Source organism: Vombatus ursinus, unplaced genomic scaffold (assembly GCF_900497805.2).
Source record: "Vombatus ursinus unplaced genomic scaffold, bare-nosed wombat genome assembly UNPS02014893.1, whole genome shotgun sequence".
Classification (NCBI taxonomy): domain Eukaryota; kingdom Metazoa; phylum Chordata; class Mammalia; order Diprotodontia; family Vombatidae; genus Vombatus; species Vombatus ursinus.
The window spans coordinates 2,976,720-3,001,063 of NW_020954671.1; the positions used below are offsets into that span (position 1 = coordinate 2,976,720).

General features: G+C 34.3%; 1 protein-coding gene across 2 annotated transcripts in view; it reads left to right on the top strand.

Moving 5' to 3' along the window:
* ARID4A (AT-rich interaction domain 4A) overlaps positions 1 to 24,344 on the top strand; it is an 84,353-nt gene that overhangs the window by 32,506 nt on the left and 27,503 nt on the right. For both annotated transcript variants that reach the window (XM_027842849.1, XM_027842850.1), the window contains exons 9-14: positions 3,472 to 3,551; positions 4,503 to 4,579; positions 4,878 to 5,044; positions 21,127 to 21,199; positions 23,023 to 23,117; positions 23,263 to 23,360. In XM_027842849.1, the coding sequence (XP_027698650.1) occupies positions 3,472 to 3,551; positions 4,503 to 4,579; positions 4,878 to 5,044; positions 21,127 to 21,199; positions 23,023 to 23,117; positions 23,263 to 23,360 (590 nt within the window). The remainder of the gene's footprint in view (positions 1 to 3,471; positions 3,552 to 4,502; positions 4,580 to 4,877; positions 5,045 to 21,126; positions 21,200 to 23,022; positions 23,118 to 23,262; positions 23,361 to 24,344) is intronic.

Genomic DNA, 24,344 nt, shown 5'->3' on the forward strand with positions numbered 1-24,344 from the left:
CTGATACAAGAGATGAGAAATGCAGATGAGATAGAAAGTACTACAATAAATTTAAGGAAAGATAAATTTGACTTCAGAGAAAAAGGCTTCATTATAATTACATAACATTCCATTTCACTTTTTGTTCTTTCTATTTGTATCATTGTAGTTATAATCTATTTTTTTCCCTGCTTACTTAACTTTTCTTCAGTTCATACAAGTCTTTACATGCTTCTTTGAATTCTCTATAGTTGTCAGTCTTATAGGGGAGTGATACTTCTTGACATTAATGTGGTACATTTCCCAGTTGATGAGCAGATTCTACTTCTTAATGGCCACAAAAAATTGCTGCATATTTTGCTGACACAAAAAGACTGAGTCATCTATACCTTGGTATATGTGTGACTTGTCTGTCTATCTTTGACCGCATTGGGCTATATGCTTAGCACAGGCATCCCTGGATCAGATTTTTAAAGAAACAATTCCAGATTACTTTCCAAAAAGCAACTTTCCAACCAACTCACAGCTTCACCAATGATGTATTAGAGTGCCTAGTTTTCATAAGTTTTAAAAATTGATTTAAGACAGTTTTGAAAACATCAGTGGTGTGGATTTTGAAGTATCTTTTTAGGTGACAAAGGAAAAAAGGTAGAGGTGATGATAAGCTGAGTGTCATGCACATATTATTTTTTAATATCTCTGTATTAGACTGGAAGTTCCTTGAGGATAGGAACCATGTTTTAGCTAAACCTTACATCTTCCCCAGTATCTAGCATAGTATTCTACACAGAGTAGGCATTTAACAAATGTTTGTTGACGGAATTATGAAATAGGATATTTTTGCCTAAGCATACAATTTAGATTGTCAGTCAAGACATATATGCACATGCGCATACATATATTTGTATATTTATGTGACTGTATATACACAGATGGATACATAAACACACACACACACACACATAGTAAATGGTGTCAGGATACAATCAAATAATTGTGTGGTGGAGGCTTTGTGTAGTAGCAGTCAGTTGGAGAGGAAGATAAGTGAAGTTTAGAGTAATCAGACAGTTTGGGGAAAATGTGGCTTTTAAAGTTTGGGCCAGAGGGAAGAAAAGGCTGTCAGGCATCAGGGAACAAAGTAACTGAAAATAAATAGGCAAAGAATGAGAAAGTTATGTCATGGAATAATTAGATGATTTTCCCAAATTGGAAGGAAGGTACATGTTGAGGAATAGTGAGGAAGCAAGGGCCAGGTGGTGTTTAAGGAAAATTTATCTGACAGCATTCTTCAGTAGCTTTGAAATGGGGGTGGAGTGTCTCTGAGAATCCATAGGCAGAGAAAACTGGTTAGGAGGTTGTTTCAATAAACCAAGATTCAAGTAATTCGGACCTGGATTAGGAATGTGACAATCGAGAAGAATGGCAAGCTAGAAACATTTTACAGGAAGAATCAGTGAGATTTGCTGATAGGATATGTCTTTCTACTTCACTGCTGCCTCCATATTCTGTATTCTTCAAGGGCCTAATCAAATTATATCGTCATGGGCCTTTGCTTGTCATCCAGAACACTTTCATTCCCCCATTCTTTGAACTGTACTGTATTTATTTTTTATATTACCTAATTATCTATTTGGATTGTTATACTGGACTATTATTTGACTATTAAGTCTATATCTTTTTTTCTCGGTAAGATCAAAATATGCTCTAGACTTCAGACTAATGTCTTTCTTTTTGTATTTTCTTCAGCCTACTCCTAGAAACATAGTAGATAACGCATAATGGTTCGTAGATACATTTTTTACATTTCTCTGGTTTTTGGATCTGTTTCTCTGGTGAAATGGATCTGAGATACTTGTGGACCTTTGCACTTATGTAGACAGACTAATGACAAATGGTTTTTAAGTCCAGGATTATCAGATTTTGCTTTGCCAAAATATTTTTTTTTGACTGCCATGCAAATTAGAAATATTTATATTCTTTTCTAGCCAAAAATATTCAATCTTCTCTATGGTAAAATCAGATCTTCTGGATGACTGTTGTAACTGCTAATAATTTTAATAATGTATACTTGGTCTTTTCTAGTAGAAAGAGGAAGAATCTATCAGCCACTTATTGTTCTGTGTGTGTTATTATTTTTAAAATTTGGAGCCCTCATAATTCATACAAACAATGTTCACAATTTAGTTGTTCGAGTATGTTAGTATTGGAAAGAGGGATTTTTATATTTTCAAGAGTTAAGTTGCTAAAACATCTTTTCCTCAGATTTTTATAATTTTAATATTTAAATTAGTTTTAAAAAAACAACTACATAAACATTAAGCTGAGGAGGAGAATAAACATTTATATACTGCCTTCTATGTGCCAGGCATTGTGCTAAATGCTTTTACAAATATCTCGTATGATCCTCACAACAAGTTGGCAAGGTGTAGGTGCTGTCATCATTCTCATTTTACAGTTGAGGAAACTGAGACAAAAAAGAGTTAAGTAACTTGCCCAGGGTTACATAGCTAGTAAGGTATCTGAGACTAGATTTGAATTCAGAGATTCCTGACTCCAGGCTCAATACTATCCATTGTTCTACCAACTACCTCTAAAACCGAAACTCTTAAGTACTTGGGAAACAAAGTGGATCTATTACATCAATGTTATTTCTTACTATATGTATACTTAATACTTTAGCTCTGAGTTGTCCAGTAGCAGTGGACAAACAGTAGCCTATATTTGGATAAATGCAGTATTTACTCATGGGAAAATAAATACTCTTTTTAGTTTGTAATTTTTTAAAAGAATTTGTTTTCTTTAATTATAGAAAATTGAGGAGCCAGTGATAGAAGAGAGGGGGAAGAATTTAAGGCTTGGCTGTCTCAGAGTCCCAAGGCCCCTAAAAGATATGTATTGAATTGAGTGGAGGCTGCAGCCTGAGTGTAGCTGGCAAAACTTGCCATTGAACATATTCAGATATAATTGGAAGTATTTAACAAAATAAATGATACAATGTAGTGTAGATAATGTTAATCTATGGTTTTCTAAGTCATTTGTGGCCTGCAGGGATCCATTTCTATTTGAGTTTGACACCATTGCTTTAGTTCATATGTAAGCTCTTTAGATTGAGACAGAATCTGATTGATAAATTGGATCATGAGAAATTAAATGCTTCCTTGATGCCATTATAATTTGTGGTTTAGTTAGTGACCATAGATAAATTAAGTATAGTATAATCTGGGATGCAGATATTTTAATTACTCTTTAACAGTTCACTATTTGTATAAATACTTGAGTGTTTTTGTAAAGTAACTTCTTATAACAGTCCTTTGATTTAAGTAGTAAGTAAAACTGTTGTGGGTAGATTGCTTTATTTAGAGACTATATAACCTGTTCATTGATAATTAAGTTATTCTTCTTACCATGTATTCTATTTTAAGTTGAAGTTAAAATGTCTTTTTAAAGCAAGAAAACTTTGAATTAATTTGCTTTTTTGTTGGAAACTTTTAGGTAATCTCTCCCAGCTGTAATGATGACATCATGGTGAAAAAAGACCAATGTTTAGTTCGATCTTTTGCAGATTCCAAATTGTGAGTAATGTAATATTTATTAATAAAGTCAAATGTGTGTGGGGCAGAATGTAACTTAGTATGAACGGTTTTGCTCTTTAATGGATATTAATTACCTTTTGAGGTATGTAGTAAAAACATTGGGATGCTATTTTTTCCCAGAACTTCTCTATAAATTTGTAAATTTTTCAGTGACAAACATTTTCTTTTGTAATGACATTTAAAGTTGTATATTTACCTCTAGCCATGGAAGTTTATATTTAATTGAAATTACCTAGGTCTTTCATATGATCAAAGATAACTTTTTAATTATCCTCAAAAATATATTTTTTGTTGATAGTTATTTTGATCTGCCCTCTTTGAGAATCACTTTTTTCCAGAAACTTTTCCTCTCATCTAAACTCTTATCTTGCCTCCAACAAAAAGTAAAAAGTTGAATCTACAGTTTTTTTCTTTGTTCTACATACATATGTTTTGGTTTTAGAATTTTGACACTAATCCTTCAGAATCATTTAAATATCTCCATACTGCATCTAAGTAAATTTTTTAGTAAGGTAAACGAGAAAACTGAAGAAAAAACTCAGCAAAACAGTAAATGTTAAAATACCTAGTTTCTATTTACAACATTTTATATTATAACTAAATTACAATTTTCTGATTATTTCAGAGATATTTTTCAATTGAAACTTAAGAAGAATGTAATTTTCTCAAATTAACATGCATCAAGGCATGTACAAACTTTTAAATAAAAACTCACTTTTGTGTTTAGAGTATTCTCTTTCTTTTGATTATTGAATTTTTAGATGAATATATATTCTTTTTTTGTGTTCCACATTTTGTAAGCAAATAATTTTTAAATTGATATTTCAATTTTTTTATGCACTACTTGGTACTAGTTGATCTTAGGTAGATTACTTATAAAAAATTGATTCTTTTTTCCCTTTTGCCGTTGCCTTTTCCCCTCCAAATCAGTTACTCAGTAGCAAGAAAGGACATCAAGGAAGTAGATATTCTTAGTCTACCTGAATCTGAGCTCTCTACTAAACCAGGTAAAATATAAGAAAAATCCATTATTTCATGTTTCAACTTTAAATAATTACTTTGTTGCTTCATTGCTTATATGAAATAACTGCCTGTTAAAGTTGTGCCTATTTTGGAGGTCAATGAATGAAACAAAATTGAGTAGTTATTCATTTTGTTACTATTTTCAGTTATTTAATGTAATATTTGATAAGTTGATTGAATACTTCATTGACATTCTAAGTTTGTATTTTTTTAAACTTCAGTTGTATATACTTTTATAAAAATGTGACTTGACTTATAGTAAGTAAATACTATCCTTCCTAGGCCTCCAAAAAGCAAGCACCTTCTTAAAAACCAAAGTTGTTCCTGATAACTGGAAAATGGACATAAGTGAAATACTTGAGTCATCCAGTAGTGATGATGAAGATGGAGCAAATGAGGAAAGTGATGAAGAAAAAGATAAAGAGAATGCAAAGGAGGAAGAAGAGATGGTAAGTAAAATTTAGTGAGGCTAAAGTTGTAATTAAAATGTTTAATAGCATTTAAAATTCTTTTGGTAAAGGAATACTTTCTTTTTTTTCCCCCCAAGTGAGCTAGTAAATATGCTTTGATTTCAGAAAAATGTAACCTTCTACCTCTGATTTTTCTTAAAAAAAAGTTTCCACTGTATTTTTATAAGTTACCTTTTGTTGTGGTTTCCTTCATATTCAAGTTTAAGTTAAGTTTTGGCTTTCCTTTGATAGCCACACTTCCCACCTTTCCTAGTTGAAGTTGGGTCTTAAGGTTTTATTTTGTTTGACTGGTGAATAAAGGCTGCCTCACTCAAGTCTTTTTTGATGCTTCATCATGGTTATGGACTCGACTCTGGGCTTTTGAAGGTTATACCCATCAGATGTACCCTCTGCTGTGTCCTCCAAACCTACAAAGGCTTCAAGTGAGCCCTAAAATGGACTGTTGTTGTCCAAGGATTTTAGGGACATTCATCACCAAGTTGCCTGAAAAGAAAGGCATTTTTCAGCTCTAGCAGCCCTTGAAGACAACCTGCTTAGTAAGTTTTCATCTGCCTAAATGGAGAAAGTAACCACACCAACAAAATCATAGGTCTTTGGGGTATGGAAGAAATGAAGTAAACATCAGGTCAGTTATGTTCATAGCCTCTTAGACTTCTCAGGAGGGGCAGCCTGGTGTAGTGGATACCAGACTTGGAGTCAGGAACGCCTGGATTCAAGTTCTGCCTCTGATGTAAACCAGAAGTCTGAGTATGTTCCAGTCACTAAATCTTCCGTGCTTCTAGCAGCTCTCTCTATAACAGATGATGGAGTTAACAGTGCTTTCATTTCTTTCAAAGTGAGCTGGCAAATCTGCTTTCATTTCAGAAAATGTAACCTCCAACCTCTGATTTTTCTAAAATAGATTTCCACCATATCTTTATAAGACAACAGTTTTCCTTTGTTGTGAGTTCCTTATCATTATCAGACTACAGTTCTAATTTAAATCCTAGTTTTGCATTTCCCAAAGCCAAAATGTCCCTCTAATGAAATCATAGGGCTGCAACACCTTCCCACTCCAAAATAGAAACAGTGTTCTTAGATCTAAGTGGTGGGGAAAGGAGAAACAAAGTACAAAAAGATAGTCCCAAATTAAAATAATGATAATATATAACTTTGTTATTTTCATCAAAGATTTTTCCAGAAAAAGCCCAAATGTTAAAAGGTATTAGGGAGTATATAACAAATTTGTGGATTATCATGTAGTCACTCCCCAGGTTCTCTAGTAGACATTTAAATTCTTCAAATTAACCATATCTTACTGTTAAACTTTTCATATATAGATATATGTATTTTTTAAGCAAACATATTACAACATCATATGAAATACTCCCTTAAATGCCATATGCTATTCACATTTCATGTTAAATAATTAACTTTTCACATAACATGACATGAAATGAAATTGCTTTATGTTACATATCAGATCTTCCCCTTGCTTTTGGATGAAGGAGTTAATGGGGAATAGAGATATTGAAAAGTAGGGATATTTGTACATTCTGGGTGTTTGCTTGGAGAAGTGTAATGTCTTTAATGTCTGAACAGATACCAGCTTGTTTGAAAATAAAATGTTTACTTTGGGTGGGGTTGTGGAGGAGTGGGATAGATAAAGAAGGTGTCAGGTATTTCTTTTCTTATACTTCCCCGGCAATATTTTGTTTTGTTACTGAAATCAGAATGGCTGTTCATACTTACAGGATACCTACGGTGTTGCTATAGTAACATGCTGTTAGTTTTATGTGAGCATGCTCAGAGAGACAGGAAGGTTTAGCAGAGGCTTGGCAGGTTGCCAGTGGAGGTTTGCCAGATGCTTTGAAATGGACTGTCTTTCTTTTCCTTTCATGTAATGTCTGATTTTTATGTGGAAGAGAATGTAAGTAATGCAGTATAACTGTGTGGATGCTATGCCATGAGTAAGAAAGCAGATATTTGCAAGTTAGACTAAAAAATGCCTAAACATTGTGCTGTCTGAGTAAAGAGGAATCTAACCAGTTTACATTTGAAAGAAAATGCATCATATAGGTAAGAATTTTTTTGTATGTCTAATACATTGAATATAATTTTATTTACTAAAAATATGAATTTAAATGAGAATTGTAGGCTTAAATGCTGTGGAAATTTGTGGGATCAAGGGTAAATAAATGTTTTCTGGTAAGAAGACAGTTGGAATCTATTTTTAGAAAATCAGAACGAATAATTATTTTCCTGAAATATGAAGTAAATTTGCAAACCGATATGTTAACATGATAGTTTAGCAAAACCGAAGTTGCAATGTACAGAGAATGTTAAATTATTTTGTCTTTGTAGTTTCAGAAATTATATTTATTTATCTATTTGGGGGGATATGTGTTTTCAGAGTGAACAGGCCACATTTTGCAGGGTGTGAGCTGATGCAGTCTGTTCCAACCTTTTATTAAGATCTGTTAGAATTCTGCATTGTAAATGCTAAATATTAAATCTTACTAGTGTGTTTTGTTCTTGCTACAATTTTTCTTCTTTCTTTCTTGGTCTTCATTCTGCCTAAAACCCCTGTGAATTTTTAAACAAAGGAAAAGAGAGCTCTCTTTTAAAATGTATATATAAATCTGAATAAGCATTTAGCCTTTTTTTCTACAACTGATAAATATTATAATCTCTTCTCTAAGAAAATAAAAGTGCTATATAAAAGGATAAGGAAGAATTGTAGGTACCTATTGTTTGCAGGTGACAAGTAAGGGCATTAAATAAGGTGAGAACCCTGAGATTTAAGGCATCTATCTGTTAGGTCATAAAGGTGTTAGTTAACAAAATAGTAAAGTAGATTGGGTACTTTTTGCCTATAGGAAAAAAATACATGCACACTCTTTCCTTACCCCCTATCCCAAATAGGGGCATTGATTTATATGATTTATTGAGTTAAATTATATTTCACAAGGTTATAAGTCTTGAATGCATACTTTATTGAACTATTTGATTAGAACTGGCTTTATTTATTGTTTATTTTCAGGCTAAACAAGTAGATTTTCTTGACTGAGTTTTTTGGTTGCTTAAAAAAATAAACTGCATTTTGGAAAGCTAGTTCTAAGGATTCAATTGCTGAATCATTCCAACTGATATATATGACACCTACTTTCTTTTTCATTTTTCATTTCCTAGTTTTCTTTGCTTTGATAAAGTATAAGATACTTTCCTCTATCTTTGTCAATTCAAAGATTGGGAAAGGCACTTAAAATATGAATTTAAATCTGACGACTATACAGTATGGGCCTACCTGACTTTATCATTATAGGCCCTTACCAAATAAAGGAAGTCAAATAATTTTATTTCATTATGAACAGCTAAAACCACCTTGAAATTTAACAAGGTAATTCAAAGGCTTTCCTTCTAATGAAGTATAATGTGCTTTACTGGTCAAACAGATAATCTAAAAAATGCCTTATGGCCTTGGTGTTTGTGGAGCAACCAAATTTTATACAGTGAAATCATTTAGATATTTGATGCTTTAGTATTATTGCAGTGAGAATTTTAGATTTCAGATTCAGGTGCTACTGACAAAGTTTTAATATGCTGGTATGTAAGTATTTTGATAACACCTGTCATTTAAATGTATACCCATAGCCTTAACCTGGAGGAACTTTGGTTTTTAAACTCCCCCTCCTCTTTTTTGAAGAGAATCATGGTAATGTTACTTTGGGTAGCTAATGTAGTTTAGACTTAAGAGAATTGTACAGGAAATGTATCAGTTGAAGTATTTGGAACTGGGTAAGGTTTAAGATTCTAACTGTTGGTCTATTGCCAGAGGTGATTCTAAAGCTAATTTAATTTTGAATTAAATGAAAGAAGCATCTATCTTTGATGTTAAAATCATAAATTTTCTGTTTTGTTACTGAAGTAAGGAGTAGTCCAAGGTTAATTTAGAATATTTGTATTTAAAAAGTTTATTGTCATACTTTAGAATGTGATACAGGGATTTCTAGAAGTATGGCTTCAAGCAGTGTTGTCAACTTTTCATTTACTTTTGACTTATTTTTGTTTGGGTTGAATAGAGCAGGTTAACCTACAGGGGGACACGGATTGTTGTTTAGGACATTGAAGGCAAATATTTCAGAGGTCTTTAGGTATTCTGAGATTTTTCTACTCATTGTCTAAATAGATATTTATCCAAATCTCCTACATTGTTTTTGCTAAATGTGCATGGATTTTTTTGGGAAATTTTAAAAAGGAATTCTCTTATCAGAAGTGAAGAAACATTTGTGGATGACCAATTCATGTACGCATTGGGTACAGATGCTTTATTTGCATGTTTGTTTATACAACTAAACTTTATTATTTATAGTAATTTATTGGAAACACTAATCTAAACAAAACTAATTGCAATTAAGTGAAATTTTCATACCACCTAATGATATAGACCTACTGCTAAATATTTTAAGTGCTACCCCTTTAATGAATAAATATAGCTAATTGGTCATAATAATATGATTATAATTAGCATCAATTTAGATACCAAACTTAAAACCAAACTCAAAGTTCTTTAAAATAGTTTGTTTTCATAAATAGGTCAAACATATATTCTATAACATAGCAAGCCTTTTATTTATAGTATAAAAGTTATATTCAGCCTTGCTTCAGGTCAGATTACACAGTACAAATGAACAGGATTTCTGGTTTTTGCAAATGCAGGCACTTTGACATATGTGTGCACATACTTCCTATCCATGTTTAGCATTAAGACTAATGGGAAGGCTTTACAAAATTGTCCCATGCCTATACTGATTAGCATATACATTTGCTTTTTAGAGACTTTTTAAAGTTGTGGTGTTGATATGAGAATAATTTCACTAACTATAAGAACTAGTTGGCTAAGATTATAGCCAGAAGCCATTTGCTAATAGAGTCAATATGTTAATGGATGGGGTGGGGACAGGAGAAGAGATTTGGTATGAATTTCATTTATTGTAGTACAAGATCTCCATAGAATATATTTCGATGAGTCTAGTTCTGTGATTTCATTGGTGAAGATAGCTTTTTAGTAAGGAAATATCTTCTGCTTGCATTAGCAGAAGACTGCATTAGCAGTCTTAGAGAGTTACTAGAGCCACTGAGAGGATAAGTGATTTGCAAGTGTCCCACAACCACCTTGTCAGAACTTGTACTTAGGCCTTCCTGACTCTGGGACAGATTCGCTATTACACCATGTTGCCTCTAAATACATAAGTTTTTAAAAATCTAGCTAAGTTACCTTTTCTGAAAGGATAAAGCCAATGACAGCATGTTAGTAGAAAGAAAATGGGATTTGGAGTCAGGATCTGGGTTACTGCCAGTGTAATCCTGGGCAAATTATTTAACTTCTTTAGGTCTCCTGTTTCTTATCTGCTGTGAGTAGAGTTGGATAAGATGACCTCTAAGTTTCCTTCCTGTTCTAAATCTCATAAGCCATTTTAAAATCTTGAGACTTAAATTAACTGAGTATAACTTCAGGAGGAATTCTTTCTGTAAGCACTAGATATACACATTTGGATGGAATAGAGAATTTACATAGTAATTTTTAAATGATTGGGGAGAAAATAGAAATTTTATACTGTGATTGTGTAGCTGTATTAGTTATACAACAGTGTTTTCCTGGAGTAACTGACACACTCAACTTCATTTCATAAATTTCTTGGCCTAAGCGTAAATCACCAGGCTCTTCGTGTATAGGCATCACTTTAAAAATAATCATAAAGAAAAATAACTTCTTTCCTCAACTAGCTGTAGTGGCATATCTGGAACCAAAGTGATTTGTATTTGGCAACCATGAGTTTTTGGAACCAATGTTAATGATAAATATGAAGTTCTCTATCTCATTAAACAAATTAATTTCCTATCAGTTACTTAGCTTTTTAAAGCTAAATGACTGATAGTGATTGAGTGGTTGTCTTGGATGTGTAAATATGCATAAATGTGTAAGGGTTTTATTTATACCATTTAATATTTTATAAGTATATTTAACTTTGTTCTACATTTTGACAATTTTTAATATTTCTGAGTATTGAGATGTAGGTATATTGGAAATTTTTTGAGGTAGCCTAGTGGATACTCTAATTATCGACTACTTCAGAATGGTTTTAGGGTCTGCTGATTTAAATAAAAATACCAATACTTAAATTAAAACTCGAGGCATCAAACGAATTCACATTTTGGAATTTAAACTGTGCTTTTTCAGTTATCCCAAATTGCTCCCTACTGCAAAAGCTCATTTCTTTAATAACTCCTTATGATGCAGTATGACAGAGAATCATGGAATACCACAATCTCCAAAGAAATAAAATTACAAGTAACTCAGAGTGAGGGAAAGATTAAGTAGATTGTAGCATGTTAACAATGCAAGAACTAATGGTAAAAGGCATCATAAAAGACATGTAGTGAGAATGAGATACAACAGGATTGACAACCCAAAGTGGTACATTGATTGTCCTTGAAATGTTCAAAGAAAAAGAAAGCCTTAAGGACGTTAGATAGATTTTTTTTCTAATACTTACAGAAAGAGACGGGCAAGAATTACAGGATGAAAAAGCGTGGAAGAGTTGCAAAAAGCATTTGTGTAGGAGAACACACTTGTGAAATCATGGATCCATCCAATTTTGGTCTGCTGGTATTTATTTTTTGACATGAGACTGATTGTTATTAAAAATAATAAATCGTATTTCCTTCATTGCTTGGTGGCCAATCATCTACTGTTGGAACCCATACCAGTGTGCTGAAATGAGCCAGAGCTTATAATCTGCTGGTATAATCTTCAAGAAATTAGTTACTTCCACATCACACTAAGGCATCAGAATACAAGAACATGAGTATATTTTCTAAGTGTTCTGAAAGATTATGTAGTATTTTCTTCCTTCATTCAAATTTTATAGATCAGTAGCTTTTGGAAGCATTTTCCCATATATACTTAAAACAATTTTTGATATACTAAACAGAAAGGCCTTAATTTTTTTCTGGGTTATTGTTTTTCTGTGAGGGATTAATTTCTTCTGGAAGTAGACATTTAAAAATAATTATTCTTGTTTGTCATGTTTTAAGACTGTCATTTAGCGATAACACCGCAGTTATACTTTTGTGGACATGGTTTCACATGTAACTGAGTACGTAGCTAGGGCTGTGTTCATTTAAATAAAATTTTCTTAAGCTACTATGTAGGAAGACATGATTTTGTTCTACAAAAGGAGTATTCACAATAATTATTTACTGAATGTGTAATATTTGGTTTAATGCTACTGTGTATTTATGTCTTAGGAAAGGATTTATGATACATTATTTGAAGATTTACTAGAATGTATCTTAAACCAATACTATATTTACATCCTCATTTTTTATTTATTTTAAAGAAATGTCAGGTTAAATTTTAAATTGATTGCTTTTATTCAACTTAGATGCTTCAGTTATGACCATATGATAAGAAATTATAATTTGGGATTCAAGAGTATTCATTCCATTTATTTTGGAGGTTTGGAGTCATTCATAACTGAATGGTTGTTGTATATCCATCATGTCGAAGACATAAAGAACACTTAAAATATGGACAACTGAAAATAAAACATAAATTTTATCCAAGAATTATATTAGGTGATAGTTTGTAAATATTAAGTTATTTAGAATTCCTTAGCAGCTTACAAATTAGCAATGGTTTCTGATTTTCAAAAGTCTTTTGATAGTTGTTATTTTTGTTATAGAACATTTTAATCATGTGAAATTTTCATGATGAATTTTTCTCATTATAAATTTTAAATGTTCATATTTTATTCCAAAAATTATAAAGCACACTTTAAAACAATAAATGAAATGAACTATTAACAATTAAGCTAGAATAGCCAATAAAGTTCTAAAAGATTGCCATTCTCATAAGAGTGTCTAGAGGAGAGAGGTAGAGGGGCAATAAGGTCAAGAAAGGACGACTACTCTGGCACTTGAATTTATTATTCGTCCATCAAAGATTTTTAAATTCAGATATTCTTAGGTTCCTTTCTTCTTTTCCCTCAGCAGAGGACCTCACTCAGAGTATCAAGGCCATCCATCACAAGCTCCCCATTCTTATCCAATTACTATCTCAAAACTCTGTATTGTGCCCGCATTCTCTACACTTTTGCTTCAGTTTTTGAGGAAAAGGTAGCTCTTCTTGCCAAAGCCAATCACTCTGTGGATGCCTTTAATTCTATCCTGTCCTTTGTCCTCTGGGACTTTTGGTAATGTCCCTTCACTCTCTCATCTTTGACCTTTCCTTATTAACATTCTTTTTCCCAAGTGTCTACAAAAATGCCGGTTTGCCTCCATCCTTTAAAAAAAAATGTTTAGTTTACTCTGCCATCCTCTCAGCCTATATCTTTACCCTTTCATAGACAAATACATAGAAAAGTCAGCCTATAATTATTGTGTTCGTTTCCTTACCTCCTGAAAAACTTTGAACACCTTATAAGCTGTCTTTGGCTCTACCAGTTGCCTAGAACTATTCTTCCCAAGATTTCCATCAATTTCCTTAACAGTTAAATTTACTGGCCTGTTCACTGTCCTCATCACACAAGTTCTTTGCAGCTTTTGCCACAGTTGTGGCACTCATGGGTACTTATTCTTTCCTTGGAATCTTTGACAATGCTCCTCTTTGTTCATATCTACCTGCCTGAATATTTCTCACCTTCCTTTGTGGGCTCCTCATTTATGGCCAGTTTTCCAAATGAGGCTGTACCCAGGGCTTTGCCCCAGGCCACCAGTCTACACTTTTTTTTTTCATTTTTAATATTTTTTCCAATTACATGTAAAAACAATTTTTAACATTCATTTAAAAAATTTTTGAGTTCCAAATTTCCTCCCTCTCTTCCTCTTTCCCCTCCCCCCTCATTGAGAAGACAGGCAATTTCATATACGTTATACGTGTGTAGTCATATAAAACATTTCCTTATTAGACATATTGTGAAAGAAAACACAGACAAAAAAAACCTACCAAAAATAAAGTAAAAAGTAGTGTGCTTTGATCTGTATTGAGATTCCATCAGTACTTTTCTCTGGAGGTAGATACCATTTTTCATCACAAGTCTGACAGAATTGTCTTGGATCTTTGTATTACTGGAATAGCTAAAGCATTCACAGTTAATCATCATAGAATATTGCTGTTATTGTGTACAGTGTTCTCCTGGTTCTGCTTACTTCACTTTGCATCAGTTCATGGAACTCTTTCCAGATTTTTCCAAGAGCATCCTACTCATCATTTTTTATAGCACAATAGTATTCCATCACAGTCATCTACCACAGCTTGTTCAGCCATTCCCCATTTGATGGGCATCCCCTCAATTTCCAATTCTTTACCACAGAAAGAATTGTTATACTTTTGTACATATAGGTCTTTTTCCTTTTTTTTTTAATTTTCAAATCTTTTTGGGATACAGACCTAGTAATGGTATTGCTAGGTCAAAAGGCATGCACAGTTTTATAGCCTTTTGGACATAGTTCCAAATTTCTCTCCAGATTAGTCCACAACTCCATTCTCTTGATCTTATCAGCTTCCAAGGATTCAACTATCATCTCTATGCAGACAGCTCTCAGAACTATATAGTGAACCCATATCACTTCCTCTTGACCTCCAGTCTTTTCTTATTAGACATTCAATCTCATCAACACCTCAACCTTGATATACCCAAAACAGTATTCTTTATCTTCCTTTAAGGAGGGCTTTGTCTCTTTGTTTTTTTACCATTGTCTCCTGCAGACTTCAGTTGAGACCACCACTGTCTTTAGCTAGGTTCACAGTTTTAGAGTCATCTGCAGCTGTTCCTTATATGATATGAGAGCCTCATTCCACCCTACCCAGCCCACACATCCAAACCATTACCAAATTTTCTTGCTTCTATCTTCTTAACATCTCTTGGTTCTCTATCTTTCTCTTCATTTGTTCTGCTACCACCCTAGTTAAATCCCTTATCACCTCTTGCCTGGATTATTTCAATAGCCTCCTAATTAGTTTTCCTGCTTCTAGTCTTTCTCTTTCCCAGTCCATCCTCCATATAGTTGACAATATAATCTTCCTTTTTTTTTTTTTCCTGGCAATTGGGGTTAAGTGACTTGCCCAGGGTCACACAGCTAGTAAGTGTCTTGGTCTGAGGCCCGATTTGAACAGGACTTCCTGACTTCAGGGCCAGTGCTCTATCCACTGCACCACCTAGCTGTCCTGACAATATAATCTTCCTGAAGCACAGATCTGAATGTGTGATTCTTGGCCTAAGACTTTTCATGATTGCAATTTTGCCTAATGGTCATTTGTTATACTTTCGGTATACAAAGCAGTTTCTAGGCGTTAGGGATACAAAGATAAAAAACAAAAACAGACCCAGGCCTTCAGGAGTTAACATTCTTCTTCAGATATGCAACCTGTAAATGGATAAATTTGTACGTGATTATATAAGGAGGAAGAAAACATGAACAACATTTTGCTATTTACTCTAATGGAAATGTAGTATAATGTCCCTTCAGGACAGAGACTGTCTCACTTTAATTTTTCTGTCTCCAGCACCCAGCACAGTGACTGGCACATAGGAGGTGATTAATAAATATTTGTGGATTGATTGATTGAAGGGACCAGGGAAGGTTTCCTATAGGAGGTGATACTTGAGCTGAGCCTCTTAGGAAGCCAGGGATTCTAAGAGGTAGAGGTGAGGAGAGAGTTTATTTCTGGCCTGGAGGTGGGAGGCAGCAGGATAGTGCCACTTGAACATACAGTGCATGAAGAAGAATAGGGATCTACTGAAGCTTTTGAGCAGAGGAGAGACACAGACTTAGGCTTTTTAGGAAGATTATTTTGATAACTATGAGGAGGGTGCATTTGAGAAGCAAAAGGGCCCTTAGATTAAAATATAAGCCCTCAGTCTGTCATTCAAAGCCCTTCACAATCTAGTTCCAGTCTACCTTTCTGTTTATTTCACATTATTTTCCTTCACACAGTATATATGCCAGCCAAACTAACATTCCATTTCTTGTCTTTGGAAAAGTTGTCCCCTGTGCTTGGAATGTGTTCCTCCCCTCCCAAAAAAAAATCAGGCAGTAGGGTGGCTGACAATGTGGACAATGGCTAAAAAACCCGACTTATTTTAGGTGCTGAAGCTGATACCTCTGCTACAGTGTCTTTGGGAGCTGACTTCATGAACCATAGCTCACACCTAATGATACTGTCCTGCTGGGCACAGTTATTTTTATTTATTTATTTTCCTTAAGGGGGAACATTGAGGGTGGCAGGGTAGAAGAAGAGAAATGATTTTATTGACCTAATGCAGTGTAGCATACTCGCAGTCTCTCTATACCCTTGAAAGACATGTATACTTAGTTATATTTGTTATTATAAAATAATAAATTTGAGGGCTGTTTTTTTTTTTGACCAGAGTATTAGTTTTAAGTAAAGCAAGTTAAACAGTGTATAAATCTGCTAATCAGTTGTCTGTGAAGTGTTAAAACAAAACCAGGACTTGGTGGATAGTCAGGCTTTGTGTTCTGCTTATGACAGTTGTTAGTCGTGTGCCCAGAGGCAGGTTACTTGTGAATATTTGCAAGTTACCCTCTCTGAACTTCAGTTCCTTCATCTTTAGGATGATAATAAAAAAAGATAGATAAAGTATGTATTTAATAAATGTTTTATGCCAGGCACTGTGGTATGGTCATAATGCTTTTAATTTCTACATGAATGAAATTGTTGTGAGAATCAAATGATAAAATGTCGAAAGCAGTAAGGTCAGTTATTTTTATCATTAATCTCCCAGATAGAATGTAAGCTTCTCAAAGGCAGGGACTTTAAAAAAATAATGATGATAACAATACCCAGCATCTATGTAACACTTAAGATTTGCAAAGCACTTTACATATGTTTTATTTTTGTCTTAGTATCCTCAATGTTTAATACATGTCCTTCGGTGCTTAATGCTTACTTAATGTTTATTGAATGTTACGTATTATTGTGCCTGTCTTTTCACAATTCCTGGAACATTGACTTTCATTCTTTTATCACCTTTGAAGATTTGATGCATGTGAGGCAGTACCTTAGAATTGTTCTTCCTCTTTCTCAAATATAATTTACAAGATCTTTTTAGTTTTTATTATTAGTCTCAACTCATTCTAAGATTTTGTATTCCTCACAATGTTTTTACAGTGTTTTCCTAGACCTTACGCCTGCCTTTGCTTTCATCTTTTGTACGTACTTTCTTAACTAAGTTGTTCTGTGTGTTTCCTGTGAGTCTTTATCAGTCTCTTCAGCCAATTCCCCCTTTTCCTGTCCAGTGAAATTGTTTTTCTCTATCATTAGGATTTCATTCTTGAACTCTTACTATCCCTTCTACACTGACTTAGCATGTAGAATTTTAATTCATGAGTTTCTGTGCTTTGTTTGAGCCATTTAAAATCTGCTTTTCCTAAATCTAGGGCACATGTTGTATTACACCTAGTTTTTCTCTTTGCTATCAAGTGGAATGATTATGTTTTTCTACCCCACCAGCCAATTCCTCTCTATTGGTGAGAATCAGATTGAGAATGGAATTTCCTTTTGTTAGTCCTTTACCTTTTGAAGGATGGAATTATCAGTAAGGCACCTCAGGGAATTCTTAGCTACTATTTTTGGCAGAGAGGTCCCAGAGATATCCCTATAATTGAAATCCCCCATTACTTTTATCTCATTCTCATGTGTCAGACCTGTGATCTGTTTTCCTTTTTCATCCATGTAGTGTGTAATATACAATGACAAAATCTCTTCTCTTTGTCTCTTCCACTAATCTTCACCCAAATACTTATCACCTCGTTTCTTCCCTGTTGTTCCAGGATTTCTTCATGTGAGAGTATATCTTTAATAAAGTGACTGACACTATTATTTTACCTATCCTTTTGAATTTGAACAAAATATTATCTTCCAGAGACATTTGTTTTATGGATTTCATCCCATTAAGTTTCAGTGATTTATTACCTTTTTTGGTAACAAATAAAATATAGTTAAGCAAAACAAATTCACCCATTCACCATATCCAAAACCATGTCTCAGTCTGCTCTCGAGTCCATCACTTCTCTCTTGAGATGTGGGGTAACATGTTCTATTGAGTCCTGTGCAATCATGGTTGATTATTGCAATGATTAGAATCCTAAAGTCATTCAAAGTTGTCTTTGCAGTAATGTTATTTTATATATATATATATATATATATATATATATATAAAATTCTGGTTCTGCTCACTTTACTCTCTGTTCATGCAAGTTTTCCTAAGTTTCTTTGAAAATTATCCCCTTCATGATTTCTTACAGCACAATACTATTCTATCACATTCATATACCATAACTTATCCAGCTATTCCCCAATTGATAGGCACTCCCTCAGTTTCCAGTTCTTTGCCACCATAGTGATTTGTTACTTTGTATATATTTTGTATTGACTTATCAGTGCATAATTTGTTTCTCTTCCCCTGTGTATTGCCTGTACCTGCCCCTCTTCACATATAACACACATACAGCTTAAGTGTTACAGGAAGAACTGTTTCAGGTTTTTTTATCTCTAGCACTGTGCTTGGCTCATAGTAGGTGATTAATAAGTGATTGGTGAATTGAATTGGATCCTTAGCTTCTTTCAAAGCCCTACCTAGGTACCACCTCCTACCTGAAAATTTTTTGAATTCCCTAATTTGAGGTGTTCTCTTCCTCCTCAGATTCTTATGTTTTTTCCCCACCAGTAGACTATAAGCCCCTTTGGTAAGGTTTTCCATTCCTGTCTTTGTATGCCTAGCACCAAGCACAATACCTTGGATATAATAGACCCTTACCAGATCATCTTACTTGTCTCTTGAGGAACTTGTATGCAGGCCAAGAAGCAACAACAGTTAGAACCAAACATGGAACAACTGATTGGTTTAAGATCGGAAAAGGAGTTCAACAAGGCTTTATATTGTCACCTTATTTATTTAACTTAAATGCAGAGCATATCATGCGAAATAACAGGCTGGATGAATCAAAAGCTGGAATTAAGGTTGCAGGGAGAAATACCAACAATCTCAGATATGCAGACAATAACCACTCTGATGGCAGAACGTAAAGAGGAATTAAGAAGCCTCTTGATGAGGGTGGAAGAGGAGGATGTAAAAGCTGGCTTGAAGCTTAACATCAAAAAAAAAAAAACAAAAAACTAACCTCTTAGGAACTGGTCCATCACTTCCTGGCAAATAGAGGCAGGAGAAGAAATGGATGTAGTGTCAGATTTTATATTCTTGGGCTCAAAGATCACTGCAAACAGTGACTGCAACCATGAAATGAAAAGACTCTTGCTCCTTGGAAGGAAAGCTATGGCAAATCTGGACAGCATGCTAAAAAACAGAGACATCACTTTGACAACAAAGGTCCATATAGTCAAAGCTATGGTTTTTACAGTACCAGTACATGGCTTTGAGAGTTGGACTATAAGGAAAGCCAAGCACCACAAAAATCGATGTACTGGAGAAGACTTTTGAGAGTCCTTGGACAGCAAGGAGATCAAATCAGTCAATACTTAAAGAAACTAATTCAGATTATTCACTGGAAGGTCATATACTGAAGATGAAGCTTAAATACTTTGGTCACATAGTGAAAAGGCAGAACTTATTGGAAAAGACCCTGATGTTGGGAAAAGATTAAAGGTAAAAGGAGAAAAGGACAGCAGAAGATGAGATGGATAGATGGTGCCATGGAAACAATGAACATGAGCTTGGAAAGACTTTGGGAGGTAGTAGAGGATATGGATTTTTAGATTACCAACAAAGGAAAATTAGAATCAGAGCAAGAACTCCTTAGAATAGGGAAGAGTTTGGATTTATAGTTAGGCCTAGGACAGAGTCTTAGGGATATTTTCTACTAGGTCAATAAAATTTTTCCCAAAGTATATATGGTAGGGTAGATGGGTTAGTGTTTGTCATTAAACATTTATTAAGTGCCTTTTCCGTGCCAGGCTTTGTACCAAGTGTAGGTGATACAAACATGAGTACGTTTCTGCTCTCAAAGAGCTCATAATCTTGTAAGGAAGACAGAACCCAAAAGGAAGCTGAAAAAATGGGAAGGGGTGGGGTGAAGGGGAAGAGAAGACACCCTGAGGGGGAGGGGCATGATGGAGAACTCCAAAGGAATGCAACCAGGTGGGAAATGAAGAGATGGTTTGGCTGGGATCCCTTCTTAAATGTAGGTTTTGAGAGGAGCAAGACAGTGTCTTCTCCACCTTCCAATAAGAGAGGTCCTAGGCTCAGAGGGTACTGATGAGGGGTGAGTCTCAGAGCCAATGTGAGCTTCCTGTTAGTGTGATGGAAAAGTCAAAAAAGAGTATAGCTGGATGAGAAATGTGTGTGTTTGTGTAATTTTGATTCTGATCAAAGTGAGACTCATGAGATAACATTCCCCCCTTATCACTACCCCTATGTTTGTATATTCTTCTGGTATACCCCAATTATGAAAGATGGTAAGCTTTTCTCTCTTCCTCATTTCTTCCCTAGTATTATTCTTTTTTTTTTTAAAAACAATTCTCTTTTCTTTCAAAAACCAATAAAACATATTCAGAATCTCCAGTTGTCTTTCTTTACTTTCTCTCTGTGACTCTTGAAGACAACGTACTTTCATTCTGTTTTCATTTTACCCTTTGGTTCTAATAAATCTGGGCAGTTTTCTTTGATGATTTCTTGAATTGTTTTGTCCAGGTTTTCTTTATTCAGTCATTTTTCCGGGAGTCTAATAGGTCAAAAAAATGTAATTTCAGAATTGTTTTCTAGGCCACTTTTTTTTTTGTTTGTTTTGATAGCCGATTCCTTATGTGTTCTTCCAGTTTTTCTTTTGGCTTTCATAGTTATTGTTAGTCATGTTGACCTAAATATATTTGCATATGTGCAAATTTTACACGTTAGGTTTAATGTCATGTTTAATGTTTGCAGTTGTCATGTCTTTTTCGTCTTAATGATTTTCTTCCTGTTCCCAGCCTTAAAAGAATAAAGTTTCATAAGAGAATACTGTGCCCCTTTTTTAGCAGTTGACTCAGTTTGTCTTTGCAGCCCGAAGAAGAGCTTGATCCTGAAGAGAGGGACAGCTTCCTCCAACAGCTTTACAAGTTTATGGAAGACAGAGGTAATTCACCACTGTGATCTTTAAAGTGACACGAAGACGATTGACTGACGTGACTTGTTTCTATAATTTAATAGCTTTAAGGGTTGTACTTAGAGTTCAAATGTTGTGATTATGGATCACTGTAATAACTAATTTCCCAGTGATGCCCAGTTATTATAAAGGACAAAATCTTTCTGTTGTCACTAGTTATTAAGATATTAAATACAAAACAATAAAATGTAGTAAATAGCCAGTCAGACTCAGGGACACCTGGACTCAAGGCCTGTTTCTGATAAAAACTAGCTCTGTGACCTTGGGCAAATCACTTTAACCTCTCAGTACCTTAAGTAACTCTCTGAGGTAATAGAAGTGGCAAATCCACGTTTGTGGAGAAAGTTTCCACACCAGCAGTTCCCTATACCAAAGAAATTATAAATTTATTTCTCTTCTCCCATCCCCCCCAAATTAAAGCAAACAGTGACAACTAAGTGCTAAAAGCAATATTCTGTCTTCCTTTCTAAGATTATAAGCTCTTTGAGAGCAGAAACATATTCATGTTTGTATCCCCTACACTTAGTACAAAGCCTGGCACAGAAAAGGCACTTAAATACACGTAAAGTGAAATTTTAATGAAAATACGTTTTTAAAATTGTGTCAACTGTTATTTCAAACTTTTCAAAAATAAGCAGTCTTTAATATTAAAGTATTTTTTTCTTTAAGCAAGAGATGATCCACTCAGTTGTAATTCATAAGACTCCCTAGTTTCCAAAGCAGATTGGCTAGTCAGCTTTCTAATATGTCATCCTTTATATAAATTTTTTCATACCCACCCTGGACCTTAAAGTAAAAGTATACGTTCTTTGTGACTTGCACTAAAAGTACCTTGAGAGATGTTCATCTGGTCATATAATGGTTTCTCATATTCAAAAGTAGCCTTCCATCGTTGTACTTTCAGTAGTTTTGCCAAGTGTGTTGAATTGTTCCTAGCAGTTGTAAAAAACAAAAACTGGGTTAATGACCAGAACCCCCTTTCTGCAGTTCTCCAGCATCATAGTCTTAGACCAGAAATAGTAGTGACTACAATTACCAGGCCTATTGTACTAGGTCAAGGATCATCATTTGTGCTAATAAAACTTGAATACTTAGAAATGTACTTTTTGGTTTTTTTATTTTAAATTGAATTTAACCAGAAATAGATACATAGTAAGAAACACAGCCTTCCCACTAACCTCCAAAGTACTCTGGGACATAATAAGAATATTTTTCATTGCAGCCAAATTGTCCCACGTACTGTTTTTAGAACTTAGCGCCCTATCTCCCTCTTCTCTGTCTTTTCAAGGCTGCTTCATAATGTTCTAGAGTGACTAGAATGTAATCTCTACTCACCTGTCTCTTAAGAGCCTTAATTTTTGTTAAGGTTGAGCAGATGTACTATCTACTAAAAGCTTTCCCTGATTCCCCTACTTAGTTGATAGTATTGTATTCCTTCTTAAGTTATCTTGTGTTTACTTGTCTGTTTACATGTTGTTTCCCCCTGGAGAATGTAAGCTCCTCATGAGCAGGGATTTCTTTTTTGTCTTTGTATTCCCAGTGCCTGTCATAGGAAGCGCTTAATAAATGTTTGCTGAATTGACTCAAATTGAATTCTAGATTGTTCATACCAGTTGAAGATCCTTTCCAGTATTTGCTGGGTATTAGAGCAAAGATGCTGACTGATTGTTTCAAGTGAGAGACTATAACTAATAGAGTTTGGGGGGAGTCAAATATTGATGTTTTTTCTTGAAATAAACCTTCTATATTTTAACAAAAATTTTATTCAAAAAAATTTTTTTTACACTAAAAAGGTACTCCCATCAATAAACCACCTGTTTTGGGCTATAAAGATCTAAATCTCTTCAAACTCTTCCGACTGGTTTATCATCAAGGTGGCTGTGACAATGTAAGTGTGACAGTACTTATTCTGAATGTGTGTTCATGTGGTTGAAAAGGGAAACTATCAGTGTTCGTTTTCTTGGTTTACGTAAAGAGTGATGGGGGATTATTTCCTTGCCCAGTTGTGAACAAATGAAATTTACTTTTTACAGATTGATAGTGGTGCTGTATGGAAGCAAATTTATATGGACCTTGGCATTCCTATTTTGAATTCTGCAGCTTCGTACAATGTAAAAACTGCCTATAGAAAGTAAGTAATACCGTTATGCATCCAGAATAAATACTTAAAGGAATTATTTCTATGAAGAACTATTACATTTGTTTTATATATCACAGGAAAGCTTTGCTTATAGAAAAATCGAAAGTTAGGATATTCCTAGATGACTTTTTTTGGATAATTAAAATTGAAGCTTACAGAATGTTATTCTTTTTTCCTCAGTTTGACCTATGTTGTTTTATTTCCTTTCTTTTAAAGTTCTAAGGGTCTAGCCAGTATTTTTAATCTGAAGTTATAAGGTATGATATGTAGCCTCACCTCTTTCAATGAGAAGGAAATAACTATGATCTCGTGGAAAGAGCCATGGATTTTCAGTCAGTGAATCTGAGTATGACTCCCATCTCTGCTACTTTACTATCTTTACAACTTTGGCCAGGTCTCTCCTCATCTCTGGGTTTTGGTTTCTTCATCTCTAAAATAAGATGATTAGATTGCATTAGTGGTTCCTAGCCTATGGGGCCTGTAACATTGTTGCAAGGCCCCTGAATCCATTTGTGTCCTAAGCGTTGTCATTTTGATTATTTATTGCTTAAAATAAATACATATTCTTCAATAGACTGAATAAATTATAAGACTTGTAACTTATAGAGCTTATCCAATATTATATATATATTTGAGGCAGACGATACAGATGGACAAAAAGTTGGGCCCAGAGGTGAAAAAAGGAAAAGAGCATGCAGAATTGCTTTTTGGAAATTTCAGGGAACTTTTACTCACCCCAAGCTTCTCATAACAGCAAAGGCCGATCTTTTCAATACAAACATTTTACTGGTGTTGGCTGGATGGCAGCGAGACGTGGAACACCACTGCCTCTTAAGAACTAAATGTGATCAACACCCAGAGGGCAATGGAAAGGCGCATGGTAGGTGTAAGCAAGCTTTGACATAACCAACAAGGAACTTTGAAGAAGGACAGGAGTAAAAGCTGTCATCCAGGAATTGTATGCCAGAAAGAGAA